Below are 22,833 nucleotides of genomic sequence, written 5' to 3' on the forward strand. Positions count from 1 at the left end.
CTTTGTTTGTATGCGACGACTCTGCAACCACCTATTGAGCTTTCTAGAGCTTACGCATACGAAATCAAAAAGAATGTTCATTTGCACATACAAAACGTGGCTCACCAGCTTTCTTGAGATAAAACATCTTTACAGTGTTATGAATCTTATTAGATATTTGTGGTCATAACGAGTTTCTCCCTGTTTTGCAAGGCACGTTTTTGTGGGTCCCGGCAATAATTGTTGTGAAAAGGCTAGGCAAATGTCATAAAACTTTTAAACCAACATTTTACTCCTTTTCCTTCACTCAAAGAGTTTTTCAGAAAAGTGTAAAATTACCCTCCATCACATGATGGGTTTTCCAAGCTTCGGCATGCTATTCGTGTCACAAATCGTATGGAACCATGGACTAATGACTTCTGGTCACGCCATGACAAATCACATACATAAGACTTACTAGGAAGTGATACGATCCCAGAATATCGTATGGAAGTTTTAAAATTAGTGTGTGCTTTTTTTATTTCGATTTTGAACTTTATTTGTTTGTTTTTAAAGGTTTTTTTTTCATAACTTACTAAAATCTATATGATGTTATTTACTCGTATACCTACTTTCTTTTTAAAGCTTTTCTCCACAACTATAATATTATGTGGAATTTGTATGCACAAGAAGTGTTGTCATTTGTTTTTCTGAGTGTTTCATGTTTTTTTTAAAAAGAGGGTTTTCCTCAATACAATGGAATAGTAAATGGAATGACCTATTAAAAATATATACAGGTTTTTTGTATATTTTTGACATGTTTGGAAGAAGGATTACTTAAAATAATGTACCTTCTTCATAATTACGCTTTCATGATTAAACAGCTGGGCCAATTACAATGATATTTAGTGTGGGGATACCATAAGCCTTTCAGACGGTTTCAGGATACTTTATATCCAGATACATGTAATAGTTTTCACAGGACGCTAGTAAAACCATCAAAAAAAATCACCCTTTCATATCTTGTTTGCCGGCTATATGAACAACTTACAGAAACACAAGCAACGCCAGAAGGCAAGCTAGTGTTCCATTGTAATAGATATCAGAACACTTCAGAACAGTGTATGGTATTGCGCTATACTAGCTCGACTCGCCGCTTCACTTGCACTCAGACAAACGTCAAGTTTACTGTACTCAAGACGACCCGTGTGGGTGACCATGTACCTACTATGTTGTTATAGGATAGTCCCGGATACATACATATTATATTTAGCCTGTAACAGTATAAAATATTGCCCTCCTAGACCTTTTTACAGACTTCAACTGTCGATTACGCTATATAAAAGGCCTTGTAAAATAATATAGGTATTTAAAAAAGGTAAGGATTTCAATTTGTATTTCCGACCCTAAAATAATTTGAAAAATATTTTACTTTCATGTAACTTTTTTTAGAATCAAGGTTTGGTTGCTTTAATTATGAACACGTTACAAAAACACAAGCAACGCCAGAAGGCAAGCTATTGCACCATTGTAATGGATATTAGCAGGTTCCTGGAACAATTCTGTACATTTGCAGGTATTGCACTCAGGCAAAGATCAAGTTTAGTGTACTCAAGACGATCGGGGTGGGTGACCGTCTATTTTAGTTTAATGTGGATAGTCCTGTTGACATTTTAAGTGTTTTTGTACTTTTAAGTGTTGCACTCTTCGTCCACCGACATTTTTTAACCCTTCTACTTAAAGTTTTGACGAAAGATTTCGCCAAAACGTAGAAAATATCAAGCTGTATCGTTACTTATTACAAAGGCTGATCAGTTAGTAGCCTTTGTTAAATAATAATATAAAAAAGGAAGTCGGAAAGACAAACTGACATCCTTAGTCAGTTTGTCTTTCCGAAACAAAAAAAGGATTGGGGGATTTTCTGCTCGAATAACTTTGAAGAAGAAAAACTTTATTAATTTTCTTTCATGTACCTAACAATTTTATTAAAAATTCGTATTTTTCACCTGAGCTTTGATTATAATAACCCTAATTTTCCCTGCTATTATGTTTATTTGATTTTTGCTTTTAATCAGGCATTCAGTTTGCTTAACTTTGAAACTTGAACACTTTTTCATGCCCAGTAGACATGGCTGAGACTATCATAAAAACCGCCAAAAATCCAAAGCAATTCCTGTTTTTATTTTTTAGAATGTCCTGAATTTCCATCGCAATAGTCTGGTCACCCTATCCAAGAATCTGGTTAGGTCTCAACCAGTCTCCGGTGGACAAAGGCCCAATTATCTTTGTGGGTATCCATTCCCTGCCGCAATTTGGGACTGAACTGATGTGAACTAACTACTAGGCACTGACATCTTCTCATATTGAGAAGGAAACCGAATTCAGACTTTAAGGTAACAGTTTCCACAAAATGTTTTCCTTTACATCTATGCATTTACTCAATCATTGGTAAGTAAGATATATATACTTACAGCCAGTTTCTTCGTCAAAAGTAAAAGCCAAAGTAATGTCATAAAGTAAAAGTAACGGTCAAATTCGTTTTATCTTTAGTTTTGGTGTTACTTTAGTTACTTGAAAAAAACGAATTTGACCGTTACTTTTACTTTATGACATTACTTTGGCTTTTACTTTTGATGAAGAAACTAGCTGTTAGAGAGTATAAACAAACTCAGAATAGTTGCATCAGAAAAGTTTACCCGTTACCATGGTTACTGGTGTCAGACTTAGTGGCTTCTGACTACCCGTGGCGACTGCTAATGTTGTTCAATGACAGCCAGGACCTGCAGTATAACGTGCCCTCCGAGACACAGTCATTGGTGTCCAAGATAAGTTGTACTGGCAATTGTCTGACCTGGAATCGAACTGGCACACTTCTACTCGAGAGGCAACTTACTCACTAGACCACAATGACCGTTCCTAAATATGCAGAAGAAATTGCGTCTATTTTTCTACATAGTAAAGTAACGTATTTCTTATATCAAGCTTTATTAAGATCCAGCCACTTTATAGGCGAAAGTTTCTTTATAACAGCTTAAAGTTTTTAATAGCAAGCCAAGTGCGGGGACACTTCAGCAGTGAAAAATCTTCGTAAAATATTTAGACTGAAGAAAAAATGGAGCGTTCCTCTGGGAATTGCACAAGAGATGGAGGGATTAGATAAATAGGCTGCCTCATTTTGAATTGATGTAGATTTAAGATTATATGAAATACTTTTTATTTCTTATATGTTTTCTTTTCAAGTGTTATTGTCAGTTATGATATATGCCCTGAAAAGGACACACATTATTCACATGGACCTGAAAACTGTGCATGTGAAAAGGGTCCTAGTGGCGTGATGTGTCTGTTTAATATGATGACCATGTTAAAATAAATTATGACTTACTATAAGAAACAAACATATCTGGTAACAAGGTACACGGAAGGAAAGAAAACAACAGACGAAAAGGAAAATTAATTTGAAAATAATAAGTAGAGGTTAATAACCTAAAGTGAAAATTACATATTTTCTTAAATTTCATGAAGAATGTTCCAGTCCCAAACCATTTTTTTTATGTAGGTACTTCTACAGTAAACTACTAAATTAAAGTATTTCACATTTCCTGATTGAAAACACTATATTCAATGAAATAGAGCGAATAAAAATTTTTACTGAAAAGTCAACTGTGGCTAAAACAATTTGATCCAATTGTTTTGTATGCTGTTACCGGCACGGTCGTTAGCGAACTTTTGTTTTTGTTTTTTATAAACAATATTGTTTGGGTGTTGGAGGGTTTACGTGTTATGGTAAAGTTTAATTTAGTAAGGTTCTGATTTCTTTGATGCAGGTCTAAGTTATGAAGTAACCATGGCTATAATGTACTATGAGTACTAAGCGTCTTAAAGGCTGCTGTATAAAATATTGCTGGGAATAACCAGGAATTACTTAAAAAAATCGTTCACTAGTTAAAAAGTTCAAATACTATTTCTAACTACTTCAAATAAAAATATTATATGTCTTTCATGATTTTAGCTGCTACCGTCTTGCCTATTTAAGTGGAAAAACATTTAACTTCTACACCTAAAAGCCTAACTGCCTTTATTCTACTTTTACTCTAGGTAACTTTTATCCAACTCTTCAAAATGTTCATATAAATAGGTACACACCTCATTCATAGTAAGTACCTACCGAGATTATAATAAAGTATGAAAGGAAAGTAAGATTAATATCCCTCTATATCTAAGAGCACATAACCACCCGGAACCGCCATTGGCAGGTACAAATCTCTGGGCGAAAAAGTAAAAAAAGAGACGAAAATGCGCGAGGAGCTAGGCAAAGCAACAAATAGTGATAGGTCACTTATGCCTTTTCGGACACATTGTTACATGCATACAAAATAACTGGCATTTATTTGAAGCATACAGATAAAAACACTATAAAAGACAGCACTTAAAAACGCCCACCCTTCACCACTTCCTCTCTGTTTCTGATGGGAAGAAAGAAAGACAGGTGTAGCAAACTCTCAAAAACGAAAACACAGCAATGGCGTTTCCAGTTGTTTCAGTAATCTAAGTTCTATGTAGTGAAATGAAGCGAACACGCCGAATGAATGAGATATCAAAGCGACAGAATTACAAAAGACTTTTCAGTAAAGATATGTTAGAATTCATGTTATTTTATACATCATCCGATCAGACGTTATGTTTGTACCATTTGATTTCATTGGTATATATTTATGGTATTGAAATTTAATATGGTAACTAGCTTCCGCCCGCGTAGAGTTCGGTTATATCGCGTTTCCAAGTGAATTCTTCAAAAGTCCGGGATAAATCTATACATATAATAAATCTGTAGAAAAGTAATTTTTGTACATTGAAGAAATTGACAAAAAAAATAGCCAGCATAGTAAGGGATAACTAACAGAACCCATTTCCATCATTTTTGTCATTTTTGTCTGTTTGTCTGTTTATCTGTTTGTTTGTTCGGGATTCACGTAAAATCTACGAATTTAATGCAGACAATGCTTATATACAAAAATTCTACGTAACTTGGGGTATTACTTAGCTTTTGTTTCATCGAAATCGATTCACTCTATTAAAAGATATGATTAATTTTGTGAATTCAAGTTTTAAAATATTACGACACGCAATCTGTTTGTCAAAACTGTACATTTGAATGTTGTACTTATATTTAGTTGATCGGCCTATTATTAACCTTTACACAGAAAATCACACCTTCATAAGTAACTTCGGAAGAAAAAAAAATATGAAAATTTTGTTTAGCCAAGGTTAAAGTAGCTCCATCTGTGGTAATCTGTGTTAAATAAAATACATAAAATTTGTCAAAGGAGCGAGGTGGTAAATGACAATAAATTACCATACATTCTTTATAGAGGATTATTATTTCAACAGATGGAGTTGTGTATTTTCCGTAATTCACCATATTTTAACACGTAGTGTAATTTTTCGATAGACATTTCAATAGTGTTTGTCAGTTTGCCGTGCCACATCAAAATCCAATTATAATTATTACCTTGATGAAAGGAAAATTAATAGTTCTCAGCCAAATTTAAAACGGTGTTATCTAAATTATTTTTTGAACATTATGTCAAAAATGATGACTTTAGTATAACAATTAATTATCATTTAAAGTTACAGATGGAGTTCATATGAGGATTTTTTCATAAACATAGTTTAGCTTATCTTCCACTAATGTGGTGGCCTTAAAACAAATTACTTTGAGTGAGTAGTATTAAGTAGACCTTAATTATTTTTTCTGATGCAAAATATGTAAACTTAATCCTAGAAGAAAGGAGGACCTGTCTCTCGCAAGCGCTGCTAAGCGTGAGGTAGGTAGGTAATGTAGGATTCTGTAGCTTTAAAAACAAGCCCAGATACAAAGTGCAGATAAGTAATGGGAGCTTTCTCGATTTAATACCATACACACGTAAAATGCTTTATGCGTCTGAAAACGTACAAATTGCGCGTCGCATACCAGAGACATACTTACTTTCAACTTCTGATCGCAAATACACTGGTCACGATTACGAACAGTCTCAGTAAGACCCGAGCCAAGTCTAAAAAAACACCTTTTATATAAAACTACGTTTGATGTCATTCAATCACAAAGACAGAATTGTTTTCTGTTGCAAATCCTATCCACCTGTATCCTATCCTAATCCAGCATGCATTGCAGGTGTGCATTGCACAAAAACCAATGGTATCCTATTCGAGAAGTCAAAAGAGTCGACCTGCCAACGTCAGCTTCTGCGCTAAGCAAGTGTTCTTAATAGTACCATCAGAATTACATTCATCGTTGAATGAGGTGAATACATTTTCAGAAACCACAATAACAGTAGGAGCCAAAGCATATGATCGCTTCATAGAGCTCTGATTGGCCCCAGGTGACCAAGTCAGGTCTGATTTGTTCGTTCATCAGATCTTTGAAAGTGTTTCGGTGGATACTTACTGTCGTCCTGTGTGACACAAAATATGGTATATAAACGTCCTCCGCAAGAGCGAATTTTTTTTCTCAATTCTCAATTCTTTATTGCATACCATAATGTATTACAGGTTGTTGGTAGGTTATAGATATTAGTCACAATTATGGACCCTGTCGGGCACAATAGTATTTTCCCGGTGTGCGGTAGTGACGCACAGTATACAACACTTATGTTTCTTTCGATTTGCTGGTTCCACCAAGAAATGACAAATCGCAAGCGTACATTTTGAAAATCTTGGCAAAACTGCAGGTTTCAAGTACGAACACATGAAGTGGACTCTCACAGATACGTACATTTTGCCTATTCGTGAACTAATGCAAACATTTCGGTGGAGTCCCGGCTTAGGCCTCCCCCACATTAGGCGTGCGCGATCCTCGGGTGTGTGAGTAGCGCGGGCGCCGCGCGTGCGTCGCGAGCGCGCTGCGTGAGCGTCGCGTTTTGCTGCCCTGCGGCATTTACCTACAGCGCGCTCGCGGCGCGCCCGCGCCGCTCTCCTTGACGTTTAACTGCTAAGGCGTTTAGCGGGCGGCGGGGATAGCGGGCGAAGGGGTAAGAACGCAACTCGAGCGCCGCGTGCTCGCCGCGAGCGCGTCGCTTGCACTCTTCACACATGCCGCAGGGCAGCAAAACGCGACGTTCATGCAGCGTGCTCGCGACGCACGCGCGGCGCCCGCGCTACTCACACACCCGAGGATCGCGCCGATATCCATGGTAAGACTGACAGACTTTCTGGCTTCTGATTAGTCGCAGCAGCTGCAGAAAATGTACAAATGACAGCTTTGTCAGACTCAAAGCATATAGACTCAATACATAGATTATAACTGTTTCCTGTGAAAATTACTTACGCACCATACGTAATAATTTTCCAAATTGGCTGACTAGATCCAGAGATATTCACAACGTCACAAACTTTACTTCTTTTGTTTAGATAAATGGTCACATCCACAACACAACCTTGATCAATGAATCTATGCGACTGCTAAGTGCTAATCCTAATTATACTGTCACGTGAAAGAATGCACCTACGGGATAAGTAGTATTTTGACTATTCTATATTGCCCACGCAGACGAAGTTGCGGGCAACAGCTAGTACTATCATATGTTCTTTCTCAAGGTCAACTCTATCTCTGTACCAAATTTTATAATCAGTTCAGCTGTTTAGACGTGAAAGCGTAACAGACAGAAAGAGTTACTTTCTGTCTGTTATTTATAATATTAGTAGGGATAATAGGGATCATCACCATCCCTACTTTAATATAAAATCGATGTGTGTTGAATGTCTGTCGAGGTAAGATAGGCAGTCGCTCCTTGTAAAACACTGGTCCCTGCATCCCGTTAGACTGGAAGCCGACCCCAACATAGTTGGGAAAAGGCTTGATGATATTGAATACCCGTTGTGGTTTCATGCTAAAACTACTGAACCGATTTACATCAAGTGAAGGGACACAGACCGTCTTACCACAAAATTTTTAAACGTCAGTTTAGCACTTGTCTAAAAACTGACAAATTATGTCGTTGAAATAAGGTCCATTTTGCAGCCACACTGTTTTTAGACAAGTGTTTGACACATGTATAAGTTTTTGTAGTAAAGTTTTCACACATTTGTTTATGTATATTTTGCGGTTTATGTTCTAACTTCTTATCCCAATATACAGGATATTAGGCTTATTCCAGTCGTTCCGATAGCACGATTTATACGTAACAGCACAAAATTCCCGACGCCTGTCCTACGTGAGGGACATACTAACTATTGTCTTACGCAATTACATCGCTTTTACTGGTTCACGTAGGACTTTACCTTCCGTGTTTGATTTCAGCTATTTTTGTACGAAATTAGACACCAAGATATATGGGGTTTACCTATAGGTACCTAGTACTTATTGAAACAAAAAAAAATCAAAGTTCCCCATCTTTCCCCTGTATGAAAAAAAATCAAGGTCAAAAGTTTTATGTTTTTTTTGTGATTTTCAGCAAAACGGTAAGTTTTATCAGAATAATATCAAAAACATTGTAGATTATAAAATGATCTATGAACGAATACTTTACTTTTTTTTCTTACGTGCCACTGTTTCGGAGTTATAAAAATTCAAAAATTACAATGGGCAATTTTCTATGGACGCTGGGCATCTGTACTAATATTAAATTCAAATCAATTAATATGCAACTGAAAAACTTGAGAGAATCCACGAGCTGCCTTTAACTCTCAGTTTATGCACAGATGTTATAAACTTTACAACCGATAGGAATGTTCTTTCAACTTTGAAGAAAACCGTAACTAAACAAAGGTGTAAATCAATAAACGTTAGTAGGTATCTAATGGCCTAACGAGCTCAGCCCACTGATCCAGAAAGTTGCCTATTCACTGAATAAACTTTGTACGTGAAAACATATTGAGCGAACAACCACAAACAAAATTACAAAACTTTTAGTAACATTCATAAAGAGAATAGTCGCAGAATTGTTCATAAAAATCCACACAATTAGTGACATTTATAAGAGTACTAATCTCATAATCGTGGATGCAACAAGTAACCGCCCGCCCAGCGGCGCGGGGTGCCGGCGGCGCGTACTTCAGTATCGTCGCGACCATGGCTACGGACGGACGTACGAAGCGCTCGCAGTCGATATGCGCTCCCGCCTCCGCGAGTATGGAAGCCCTCGCGGCGCCCATGGAGACCACGCCGGCGCCCCGGCGCAGGCCGGCGGCGCGCTCGCAGTCCGCTCGCATCACCGGCGGCCGCTCCGTGCGCCACCGGCGGCAGCAGCAGCAGCAGCAACTGGACCGGGAGACCAGGACGCGCTACAGCTCGGAACCTCGGCTGGCTGAGGCGGAGACGCCGCCGCAGGTCCGCCGGCAGGCCTCCGCCCGGCGTCGCCCGCCGCCCGGCCAGCACAACCAGCCCCGGCGCTCCAACGCCTTCCTGGACGTGCCGCGGGCCCCGCAGCACCAGCCCGAGGAGGAGCCCGACGAGGACTCGTACCGGCTCCGCACGTTCAACATCACGCAGAAAGGAGGTCAGTGCTAGCCGACACGTTCGTTCACCCTCAACTATATTTACACACGCAAAAGTTAGTGTAACGTCTTTTTTTAATTCGACTTCGAAACGGAAAACTTGGCAGGCGGCCGGCTCGGCTTTTCGCATTGACTTTTAAGTGCGTTGTTGGAGAAAATTTTGCGTAAGACCAACGCGGAAGATGGTGGAGTCTGAGAGTCGCGCCGTGTTCGGGATAAAACTGGGTTAAAAAAGCCATCGTTAAAATATTTTTGTGTCATCGTGAATCATGTTGAGCAGCGTTTACGAGGCCACTATAAATCACGATACAAGAACGTTTGAGTTTACTTTTGAGGTATAAATAAATCGAGACGCACGAAGTGAACACACTCTATCGACGTTAAAGTTTGAAACGGTTGCACAGCGGAGCGTGGTATCCGCAGTGTTTGAGTCAGTACAAAGGGTATCCGCCGCGTATCTGCCGCTGAACAGACTTGAGACGGACGTCAGCGTGAGATCGGTCGCCGGTGGCTTCCAACAGTACGAGCTTATTTATCAAAATGGCGCGTTTCCGTAAACAAAGGAACGTCGCAACTGTTTAGCATAATGCATATTGAATAGGCACCGCCGGGGGACAATGTCTGTTCATCGTCTCTGTCTGCATAGATAAAACAACAGTTGGCAGATATTATTACCCATTAGATAGAAGTCTGTTGTTCAGATCAAACGTGAACTTCGTAGGAAGCTTTTATTAATAAAATACATTGGATTTTTCCCTTGCTCTGGTAAAGAATGAACGTTTGATCGATATGAATTGTTTGGAAACTGCTCTTAGCATTACTACTTATTTCAAAAGCACGTCTTGAATACCAATTCAACGTCTGAAACCTTCTAATAAAGAAAACTATTCGAAGTTCGTAGTTACTTTAGTAAAAGTTTTTACTTTGAGACTAAAGGTTGGTGTAACTTTGCGGTTTGAATTCATATTATATACTTTCATGTGATTCGTTGACTACGTCGTAAGAGAACAGTTACACATTGCAGTTATTGTTTTTTATGTGGTATATGAAACCAATGTATCTAAGGAACCTAACCAGACCATATAACTAATTCATATTACAAAATAACCGAGCTCCAGATTAACCCGTCCACTGTGTAATAGAATTTCGCCTAGTTGAGCACTTTTACTTCGATCATTCATTACTAAACTTTAATTTGGGTTCAAATTAAGTAAGCTGGCAACAGAGACAGGCATACACTCCAAATTAAAACAATAACTTGACTATTAAGCACCATGTATAAAGCTTACCTATTTTCAAAAAAGTGTTGCTAAATTTACAATTTTCTATCAGACTTTTTCAAATATCGTAAAAATAATCAAAACAGTCTAGCCGTTCTCAAGGGAGAATCAGCACAGAACACCATTTATATAAATATTATTTATTCATTAGCTTCACCTTTTTTATCAGCCATTGGTGTCTTTGATATACTTAGAAATCACCAAGCCGCATTGAGCAAGCATGGTGATTAATGCTCAATCCTTCTCCGTGTGAGAGGAGGCCTGTGCCCAGCAGTGGGACGATAAAAAGGCTGTAACAGTATTTATTAGCTACTTACAAAATTAAACCAACCACTAATAAAATTTACAGAGAAAGTAATAGGTAACAATAAAAATAACGGAATCTTTAGTAGCCTTAATACTCTCTTAGAAAATTAATGAGCTAAAAATACTGAAACGTTTTTTACAGAACCCTTAGAAATGCGAATAAGAAAATGTTTTCATCTTAATTGGACATTTGCGGCCTACATTTGTAGCTCATTGCGAAACGAAGGACTGAGATGTTTTTTATGTAAATGTACTTAAATGTTTTTTATTTATTTCTATCTAAAATGTGTGAGGTGAATGAATGTGGATTATCGAGAGCTGTTTAAGGTATTTGTAGATTATGTTACAAATATTCAAAACTTTTGCAAGTACTAACGTAGTTAGATCTAGAATAAATAATAACTAGAGCAGTATTTTTTGTAACGCTTTTTAATGTGAGTTTTTACTCACATTAAAAACCGAGTAAAATAACCATTAGTGAAAAAAATCTCGAAATATATATACGTCATGGTCACAGTCGGCGAAAAAGAGGCTACTTTTACAAATTGAGATTGCTCAAAACATTAAAAATTTTGTTCAATTTCATAAGCTTCACGTTAAAACAGAAAATGGATCTCCAACATAATCCTCTAAGTTGTAACAAACCTTCAAAGAAACTTCTTAAGAGCGTATAATTGACCGAAATAGCTTACTCGTCACACAAAATTTCATCACAAACAACTTTCAATGGTATCCCCAAAAACTTCTGAAAATTTTAATTTAATTCGCTATAGTACGAAATTGGTGAAGTTCCCGATCCAATTTAATGGGATAAAGGGGAAATTATGGGATCAATTTGATGAGGGAACTATGCCAAGGGGGTAGTTAAGCTTCGTTGACAAACTACGATTAGTTGAAAATGTTGTAATTATAAAGGGAAGGTCGGCATTGGATGTGAACGTTTTAAGTGTTAGGATGGCAGGTGAAATTATTTTCCGATGTATAAAAATGATGTTATATTTTTCCCTTTTATCAGAGCAGTAAGGTTACCTATATTATTCTACATGATATATTTTGTTTAGTGTGTCATCATCAGCAAGGTTTAAGATGATAATGATACACAGCTCATTCATCTCATACATAAGGGAATGAGTGTCAATAAAAAAACAAACCTACAAGCACTAAACATTATGTGGCTTCGTAGTTTTCAAAATAAAACTAAGTGGCTACTGTTTTTAGCAACGCCTACATCTCTTTTCTTGGTTGTAATCGAATATCTATCGTATATTATACTCATGTGTAGAAAAGGGTTGTAAAGTACACTCAGTTGCGAAGGTCAAGAAAATATTGCTAAAAATATATACGTAGTTATATGTATGTCACGGATGAATAAAATAACATCAAAGGACCATTTTGTCGGTGAAATAAATTCTGAATTATATCTGCTATGAATAAAAGAAATCAAAGGTTTTACGCTTTGGATATAGTTTTGATGTAAAAAATTTTGGCACTCTGATATTTGAATTTAGGGTTAGTTTAAGGTAGAAAAGTAGATATAGGTGAAAGTGGGAGTTAAAAGTTTTGTTTTCTAGGTAACACTATCTACTGAGATCTTTAAATTTAAAACAAGATCTTATTATACTTGTAATTTTATTCAACAGTGGATTCGGGCAAAAAAATATAAGGTATAATAATTTATATAGTTATAGTTCGTTTAGAAGATATTTTATGAAAACAGGGTCAAAATTCTTGAACAGGCATAAATAGTGAACTTATTATTACAAAGAAACACGTTATATTAACAAAACTTGTAGCAAAAGAGCAAAGTTACATGCTATGTATCCGAAAACATTTTCTTATGAGGAAGATATTTCACGGTCGGGACGGGTAATTGACTTTATGGCAACGCATCAGGGTATATCACAGAGCAAGGAAAAATGAACGGAGATACCATAATGCAGGTAGGTTAGGCGTCTTCTTCTAGGTCAAATTCGTATAGTGGGCATGACCAAAACGAAAATTTACTAGTTAACTAACGAAGCGTTTGCGTTCTTTGAAATATCTGTCAACGATTTTTGTACAAGAAATTGACGGGGGTCCAAAGGAGGCGTATAAGGGCGAAGACAGTAACGTTCCTCGTTCCCCGAACACCCGCATTTTACAGCGCGGTAATTTCTTAGGCGATTTTCCATTATGACACCTCCGCTAGTCATTTTGTTCTCCATACTGTATTTGAAGAAAATTCTAAGTGAAAGTAAAAGTTACAAGGTAGAAGTATATTATATCGTAGTGAATGTAAAATAGGATAGTGGGTTTTTATGTATGTAAGATACATTTGCATAAAGGTATGAATGGTTGTTAGTTTTTGGGGCTTTAGTATGAAATATCGGTGTCTTCAAAGTACTTTATATCCATAATTTACCTAGCCTTTTCCTAAACTATGTTGGGTCGGCTGAATATCGGTGTTTTTCATGGAGTGAGTGCCTATCTGACCTACTCAGCTCAGTTACCTAGGTACAAGGATGTGGCTTAGTAATTGTTAACAATTTGTGTGGCTATAACCCACGTGAAAATACTTATTAATTTTAGTTAATTTAAATTGAATTGTTTTCTTTCAATATAAAACCCTCAGAAATTGAATTACGATTGGCCATGAGTTTTGAACTTGTAAAACGTCTGTTATTTTTTCATTAATGTTACCAACCCAATTATACACTAACACATTTCAGAAAATCGGTGAAGTCTTTGTAGGTAGGTTACTATATTCTAAGACAGGCTTTAAACAACAGTAACGAAAGCATTACGTCTTATCTATTTAGACGGATCTTGACTGACAGACACCTTAATCTTACGTCCTACGTTCATATAGATACGTGTGTATCAGAGTAAAGTTAGCAACTGCTTACTTTTGCTAGCAGTTTTAGCCGCACTCTTAGGGCACTACTTCACACAACCCAGATCAAATGTAATCTATGGCCACCCAGAATTAATAGGCTATCTAACACGGAAAGAATTCTCAAATTAAACCAGTATTTCCTAAACTAAGCAAACGAACAAAAATCTCTTCAGTTTTACAATACAAGTAATAGATAAATTGATATTTCCTTGTTGTACTTGGCTACTAAAAACGCACAATCTGACACATTCTATCTACATATTTGTACGTAGATCACAATAACAAAAAAATACCGTATTACACTGCATTGCACAAAAAAGTGGTCATTTCACACAAAGCTTGCGGATAAAAGGACCCACAGACAGTTGCAGAACTTTTTACCCAAACTGTTACAAACTTTACACAGACCCATTTAGGAAGAACTTGACAGAACTTTTAAGGCACCTTATTTATTATTACTGAAGAAATATTAGTACATGAACGTTTACTTGGTGGGCGGAGAAAATTCTCCTGGGATTCATAATAGCAAAGTTATTAACTATTTGTTTTGTTTTGAAGAAAATTGTTATACTAGGAGTTGTAAAGATTCAAAAGATTTTTAGCCGAAGTTAGGTAGCCTTGTAGCTGTGTATTTTATTACTGTCTTGTTGGACTACTGAGCACAAGGTCGCGGGTTCGATAATCGACTATGGACAGTCGGTTTGGACACCATTATTAAGTATTTTGTTCAGGGATCGACGTAAAATCATACGGGTTTGACATAAAATGGCTAGATTACGAGATCACGTGTACTTTTGTGGCTGATCTTATTACATTTTATTCTCATGTTAGCCTGTGTTTGAGTCTGGATGAAATGAGAAATCTTAATAATTATTATGCCCAGTAAAAACAGTACGTACGTATGTAGAAAACGATCTTATCTAAATAAGCTTATACATAATATATCGGATTCGCGTTAATAGTGCACTTGTTCGGAATCATCACCAATCGTTGCGCAGTAAATTCTTCAAACTTTATATACCTAAGTATATACTAAGTTTCATTCGAGTTTTCATCCAGATGTGTCCACAGCATAAAAAATAAATAGTACCTGTGAAAAATGATAAGTAAAAGACATTCTGGTCACGTCCAACGTTTATATTTTCCAATTTAAACGGATTGAGATCGTAATTGGAAAAGAAAAAGGACAATCATAAAGGTTCGTTGCATCTGAAAAGCATTTTGAATCACAGATGAGACTTAAAAACTAAAACATTTTGTAACAATATTTTTAAGTATCTAATCGTTAAAAGTGGTACCTATTCATCTTATTTTTGATCAACTCTTATTTTTGGTAAATCTCTTATTTTTATTATTTGTAAACCGTGATCTATGTGAATTACTTTGTCCCAGATAAAGAGTCATAAACCTACCTCAGTAAAAAGGCTATCTAACAATGAAAGAATCTATGAAATCCAACTAGTTGTACCTAGGATGTACGTGTTTATTGAAACAAGCAATCGATTCAGCTTTACATTATAAACATTGACAATAAATAAGGTAGGTTCATTACCCTTGAATAAACTGTATTTTTTTTACCCAAAACATATAAGCATTTTCACCCAAATTCTGTCATTACACAAAGCTATAATTTATGAACATGTTACCACAAAACATACACTTTATAGTCGGAAACATTTTCGGATATTCGGTTACCAGTGATGGAGGTCAGAGCAAATATAGGCGTCAACACGGATATACGCCATATCCGGGTGGAAGGATTGGTCGACTCTCTGTACCCGGGTAAGCTAAACGAATGAGAGAATTCACATACTGTACAATTTGTGAATACGATACATTCAACCTTTTTTTTGGTCGGTGGGGACTTATTAAAAGCTTCTCCGACTATGTTGTTTATAAAACCCTATGTGATCCCAGGAATACAGATATCTTGGTTATTGATCATGATAACTGTTTTGAACAATTCTGCGTCTCTAGCAGTCTTTGTACCAAAGGGGTCTGGTAAACTAAAGCTTTTAATACACTTACCTGTGAATCCTTTAATTTTGAAAGGAAGAACTCTTAGTAATAGTTAGCACCAATTTATTTTAAGACAGAAATAGTTTGTAGTGTATTTTATGTTATTAAAAAAAAAAAAAACGATTCGTTCTGCCTACGAATGGTAGTCCGTAAGCAAATCTGATCGTTTCTTGGTTCTAGAAACAGGGCATTTAGGTATAAATATTACTTTTGGTTTCTCTTAATTTATTTAAATTTATTTTTTGTATGAAATCTAAGGTTTAATTTTTATTTATTAGGTACTACATATACATAAGTACTTACTCATCATAGTGTGTGTACACCAAGCGTTAATAATGATGATCATTCGAGATTGTTCTCGGTTTTACGAGGTCCGTATTTAGTGGTACTTCGGGCCTAACAAGATGATAATATGGTACTTCTATTTACTTGTTATCGTAAGAAACCAGAGCCTAAATAGAATATAACCTAACGTGAAACTCCTAGCGTGGTGTTTGTTACACATTGTGAATTAAGATCAAAAGATCAAGTAAAATCAGTTACTGAAAATAGAAACATAGGTAGTACTGTGTAGATAAACATAGGTATGATTTGTGGTAGCTTTGATCAACTGAAGAAGTAAAATGGAAATACCACACCCCCAATGGGAGACGCGATTTCCGAATGGAAATAAAATTAGATAATCTTGGAAGGTCAACATTTTAATAAAAATACCTAAGTATTCGATGCCTTGACTAGCAAACATTTAATATGAAAGACATGATTAACAAAATACTTAGCGTCTTCATAAATGTGCAAAATCATCAATTATTACAAATATAATCCATAGACACGATCAATTATAACGTAAACTCCCAACACGGCATATCTCTAACACATTAAACGCCTAATAAGTAGTAACCAGTTAAAACAGTTAAACTTTTACTCACGTCGTTAATGTAACATCTGTGACAATTCCGACCGCCTTCAAAGGAAACGCCGCTACCGAAACTCTATCTTTTACAGATAATACGGTTTTAGGGTTCCGTACGATCCTGTTACTGGCTTCGCTAACCATTCGTCTGTCTGACACGGGGCTGTATCTCATATTTCTGTCGCCGCTGCAACAACAAATCATGAAAACTAGACAGCAATAAACGTGTATTTTTTTAATTCGTTTGATAGAAAATGTTCTTATGTTATTATTTTACAATTTAATATTTTGATATTGTTTTTCTATTTTAGGTATTAACTTAAGCACCTACTACTACTTTTTCCCCTCCATCTAAAACTTGACTGGTAGAGAACGCATAAAGCATTAAGTTCGCCTTTGTACGTTGTTTTGTAACGTGTGTACAAAAATTATAAAAAAATAAAAATAATGTTATGGAACCTTTCGTATCCCAGTCCGACTCGTACTTGGCGATTTTTATTTTTAGTAGGGAAGAAATTTCGTTCGCGGAACAAAGGACCAGGTATAAGGAAAAGCTGGTCCTTTTGTACTGTCATGTTATTTATTCGGGACTTCATTATAAAAATCAACGTGTCTCTTTGTAGGATGTTAACGTTTGTGTCTTTTTTATTGCTGGGATATTAATTTTGTTCTTGATTAGATTTTTATTCATATTTTATTACGTTTCTTGATGAAACGTACGTGTACAGTCAATTGCAATAATACGTGTTCATATCATCATAACGTTTATCGTTTTCAGAAACATAAGATTTTGTAAGCCATAATTTAACAAAATAGGTCTCATCTCAAAGTATTTATAAGCTAACATTTTTACACGTAATAGGTACAGATAACATAAAAAAAAAAAATTACTAATGAGCACACAAAAATTTAATTTAATAAACCTACCCTTGTACATTATCTCCTAATTGAAAAATAATGCACAATTTATTACCGTACACGTATTATCCCGGTACATAAGTAGATACTTATATGCTATACTTACGCATCTCAGCAACCCTTTCAGAGGTTGGACCATAAAATTAATGGCTTTTCTTACTTGGGCACGACCGTAATTACGGATTAATAAGCCTGCTATAATATTTATGTGTTTATGAAGAAAAGGCTCACGTTTTTGTCGTAAGAAGGGCGAGAATTAGGGATTATAAGAGCACGAGCAAAATTGTTTTCCGTAACGAAAGACGGGTAACCAAATACACCCAGATTTAGTAGATGTTAAACACAGATGAGTTTACTGGTACAGGTTTTTCCAAGCCGCACTGCTTGATTCCTGCAGGTGATGTACGGGAGCAAACAATTGACGGCTAACTACTATTCAAGACCGAACGACAGACTTTTGCTGCCCGAAATTGTGGCGTCTTGCTACGCGCGGAAAAATCGAGCGGAAAATCAGCCAATGTAAAAATGCTGTTAAATAACCAGTTTAAGTAACCGGTGGAGTGATGACTTGCGCAAGACGGCTGGCAGGAGCTGGATGCGAGCAGCCGAAAATCGATCTCAGTGGCGTGCACTTGGAGAGGCCTATGTCCAGCAGTGGACTGCGATAGGCTGATGATGATGATAATGATGAACCAGTTTAAATTTTAATTAACAAACCAAACGCAAAAAATCCCTGCAGCCGTTATAGCCGTATAAACCGTTTTCGATTTTTTCAATCACGTTCCAATTCCGATAGCAAATTAATCGAGAATTCGAAAGATGTTGAGGCGTTCACAATACGAATCGCGTCATCATTTCTTGTAAAGGCCGAATCCATTTGGTAATTACCACGGATCAAGGAAAGATAGCGGAGATGCCATAGGGAAGGTAGGTCAGGTGCCTTCTTGTAGTTCAAGCAGCGTACGTAACGAGACGTTCAGGTTTCTTGTCAAGTTAAAAACAGTCTTTCAATGATTAGTCTCGATTGATTGGTGCTTTTATTTCCGTAGAAGGTGTATTAAGGTAGCGCTAATAAAGTTCCTCGTCCCCCGAACACCCGTCTTTTGGCGCGCTTTCTTAGGAGATTTTGCGTTGACATCTCCGCTGGCCATTTTGTTCTCCATGGTAATTACAAAATGGAACCAGCAGGGAAGGAGGTGAAAAAGTAAATCGATTCGCCCCCGATTAAGATAAATGAATGTGCTTACTCAACACAAAAAGAGGAGTTTCTTTTGTTACCTGTCTCGTATTGTTGCTTTAAGGCTTTTTTGCTTACTTGAAGTACATGCTCTTGAAGAAAAAATCCTCTGAAGTATTTTCAAAGCAGAAATTTGTATCGTCAGCGGCGATTGAATGGCTCTTTGAGCCTATTTTTAAAGGTGCAAGCTTTGAAATATTATAACTCAATAAAAAGCTGGGTTGTTATTTTTTCTTGTAGGTATGTGTTCTTACGAAGCTTTCGAATATACATAGTTAACTAACTATACCTCAATACTGCGATAACTAAGAAGTTAAATAATGGAATAGAAAAAGTTATAAGGTGGGATAGTAGGGCAATAACATTTGACAGTGTTTAATCAGGCAATGTATCCAAAAGTGGTTTAGTTTTTTTAACGAAAGAATCCTTTATTAATATTATAAATGTATAGGTAAGGTTTGTTTTGCTTGTTACATTTTCAAGCTAAAACAATATACTTAAATGATATCTTAATGACAAGTGAAGCTACTTTTTGTCTGGGTTCTGGACTACGGAATTAGGGAATGGTAATCGAAACCCAGTTTTACGAAAACGTATATTTAAAAAATCATATTTCAAAAGCTTTTTTCTTTGATATACGTCCTTCACTATTCATTACTGCACAATGTTTGTTTGTATGTATGTAACGTTTAATTACAGTGATATTAATAACTCTAGACTAAACAAACACGAGTCAAAGAAAAATTTATGTGAAATAAAAAACTAGGCACTTCGTATAAGCCGGGAGACTTTTTTCTTATTATGTGAAGAACTTTTTAGATAATATCTAGGTTTAGGTCGATAATAAAGTCAACTTTTAGGTTTTTTCACATTAAGCTGTCTTATCAGATCCCTCTAGACTTGAACATAAGTTTTTATGGAGCGTCTTCTGTTGAAATTATCAAGATCTGAAGCGGACTTTGGGTTTTGTCTAATGAGTGAGGAAAAAATAACTCCAGATACCAACTACACTTATTCTTGAAAGTTTGATATAATATAGCGGAAACATTTTTTTATGGTTCCGAAACTATTGAACCGATTTGAAAAATTCCTTCACTGTTGGAAAGCTACACTTTTCCTGAGTATCATCGGCCATATTTATCCCGGTACTTTCAGTAGTTCTCACGGGGCCCAAATGGAACCGCGAGAAATGGTGTGATGCATAATCCAGTACGTAATCATGTAAAGTATGAAATTAACTTTATAAATATGTGGCCCTTTTTAATTTCCTGCAGTTTTTTTCACGTTAAAATGAAACAAAAATTTTGATAAATTATGAAACACCTGACGTGTGCAGATGACACCTCGTTTTTTTAACTGACACGACCCGCGTCAGGAGGGTCGGTCAGAATGTCAAGCCAGAGCCTAAAGTTACCTACTTACCTCCCTGTATAAACGTGACTGCGCTGGAATTAATAGGGGCTTAATATTTTGTGTTAAACTGTTATAATGTTGCTTGTGATCTATGGATGACATGAAGGGTTCGTCCGTGTTTCGGAAGGTAAGTTAAATTGGTGGAGTCCCGGAGGACAAATGAATATCTTTGGCAGTCGTTCATCATTATCATCATCTTATCATTCAATTGCCAAACTTAAGCCTCCTTCAAGGAACGCCAACCATCCCAGTCATGACAGTCGTTACGGGTAGTCAATAGCCAGAAAGTCTGACAACCAATTTTGACAAGGAGTAAGCGGTTACCCTGTTACAACTGGGTTGAGGGGATCAGATAGGCGGTCTCTCCATGTAAATAGAACTCTGGTAGTTACTTAGAGTGGTACCCAGTTAAACTGGACTCTTTCACGGTGCAGAATTTTAAACTATTAAAACTTTATGTAAAATGAATATTTTTCTTCATTTTAAATACACATAAATTACTTTAAACTCCCATCTAGCCGGACCGAAGGACAAACTTTTAATTGAATGTCGTTTCATTGTCATGTCGTTTCTTGTAAGCTACAGAAACTTTATAACCAGGTATTAAAATAATTGTTCTAGTAAGATATCATTGTAAATCATATAATAGGTACGTGTTTCTATATAGAGCGTTTCACATAGCGAAGCTGAAATAATAGCCATTTACTTAGCTACAACAAATAAACATTTTGTCATAATAGACTCGAAGAATGTTCTCCAAAAAAGTATCTACCTCTATGTTTATGGGTAATACCTACTGTAATAAAAACTCATCAAAACAAGGAAATCATATACAAAAGTACATGGATATTAAACTTTTACATATTTTAGCAATTGATGTCTTAAATAAGGACTCAAACGAAACAGGGGGTAATAAACTGGCATGTAACATATACCATAGAACGCGTGCTAACACTTCCAGTAAAATATACTTGCCTACAAAAAAAAATAAGATACACACTGCCAAAAAATATTATAATAAATAATAATATAGTGTTATAGTATGATTCATATTAATAATACTCTCTTTCTGTTGGTTTGACGTAGGCAATGGCCTTCATATGTCAGATGGTTAAACGAAGCTCTTTAATGCGATTTGTTTGAAGAGGGCGAGTTTCTATGTGATTTTAATAGTAAGGGTCTGTTTTATGAGTTACAGTTAATAAGAGTTTAACATTGATATTGTTTACTAGCCGTTTTCTCGCGGTTTCACCCGTGTACCGTGGGGATAAAAATAGTTATTAGTTAGTTTATTATAAGTTAGTTATGTTACTCGGGAAGAGTGTAGCTTTCCAGCAATGAATGAATTTTTAAATCGGTTCAGTAGTTGCGAAGCCTTTACAAACAGACAAACAAACATCATTTTATATTAGTATAGTTATTGATATTTTTCACGGCTCCTTTCAAACAAGTAGCAAACGAGGTAGATCTAAGATTAGCGGGTTTCCCCAGCCTTTTTCGTGCACTGAAGCAATTACCTCGAACACCTACGTAAAAAAATCGTTGTCTACATTTGCTTATATATTTATTTACTAAGTTTTTCACTTATAAGTTTGGCTGCTTTTCAGTAAAATTGTAACATTCAGATGTACAAAGTTTTTCTTAGACTTTTTTTACTTTCACATTTATAAGAAGTACTTAATGGTGTTATTGGTACCTCTGCTTACTTCCTCAATTTACCCATGCGTGATATTATAATATTAACAATCACACAATTTCTTATATTGATAAAAGATAACATTCACACACAACACAAAACTCCATTTCTGACATAATCGGGCATTTTTCCGTAATAAAACGTTTGTATTGCTTAACATGAAGTCTGAAACTCATTATAAGTTCTGTCGTACGAGGGTAATCTTGGGCAAAATCTCTGAAAACAGCCTGGGAACATTTAGAGTATCTACCAAACTGCAGACTAAGCAGTCGGTCGACAGTTGACCAGTTGTTGAAATATTTGGAAAGGCTTATGGTATCAATGGTCTAAATATCATCTTAATTAACTTTAAGTCAGCCTTTTGGCCTGATAGTAGGAAAACAATTTTTTAAGAAAATCTAGACACACGGCAGTGTGTCCGCCAAGTTCGAGCAAAAAAGGCGACACACCGGCCGTGGGTTATATTACACGAACCATTTCGGGCCAAATTCGACCCCCCTGTAACTCAAAATCTATTTTATTTACGCATATCAAATTTCTAGTATCTGTTGAGACCCCCTCACTTATCAAAAATACAAAATTTCATTAATATACCTATTGTAGGTCTTGAGATACTGACGTCAGAAAATCGCTATTTTTACTATACACTGATTCACTTATTCACTGATTCACTGATTCACTGATTCACTGATTCACTGACTCACTCATCAAAAACCTAGACCACTT

At 36.2% G+C, this 22,833-nt stretch overlaps 1 protein-coding gene across 1 annotated transcript in view; it reads left to right on the top strand.

The window, feature by feature from the left end:
* The first annotated feature begins 8,995 nt into the window (after positions 1-8,995).
* The window catches only part of LOC126056697 (GTP-binding protein REM 1), a 160,733-nt gene continuing 146,895 nt past the window's right edge, over positions 8,996-22,833 (top strand). Inside the window, 1 exon segment of the mRNA XM_064036926.1 lies at positions 8,996-9,452. Coding sequence (XP_063892996.1) covers positions 9,026-9,452 — 427 coding nt within the window. The 5' untranslated portion in view covers positions 8,996-9,025.

Source organism: Helicoverpa armigera, chromosome 11 (genome assembly GCF_030705265.1).
Source record: "Helicoverpa armigera isolate CAAS_96S chromosome 11, ASM3070526v1, whole genome shotgun sequence".
Taxonomy (NCBI): domain Eukaryota; kingdom Metazoa; phylum Arthropoda; class Insecta; order Lepidoptera; family Noctuidae; genus Helicoverpa; species Helicoverpa armigera.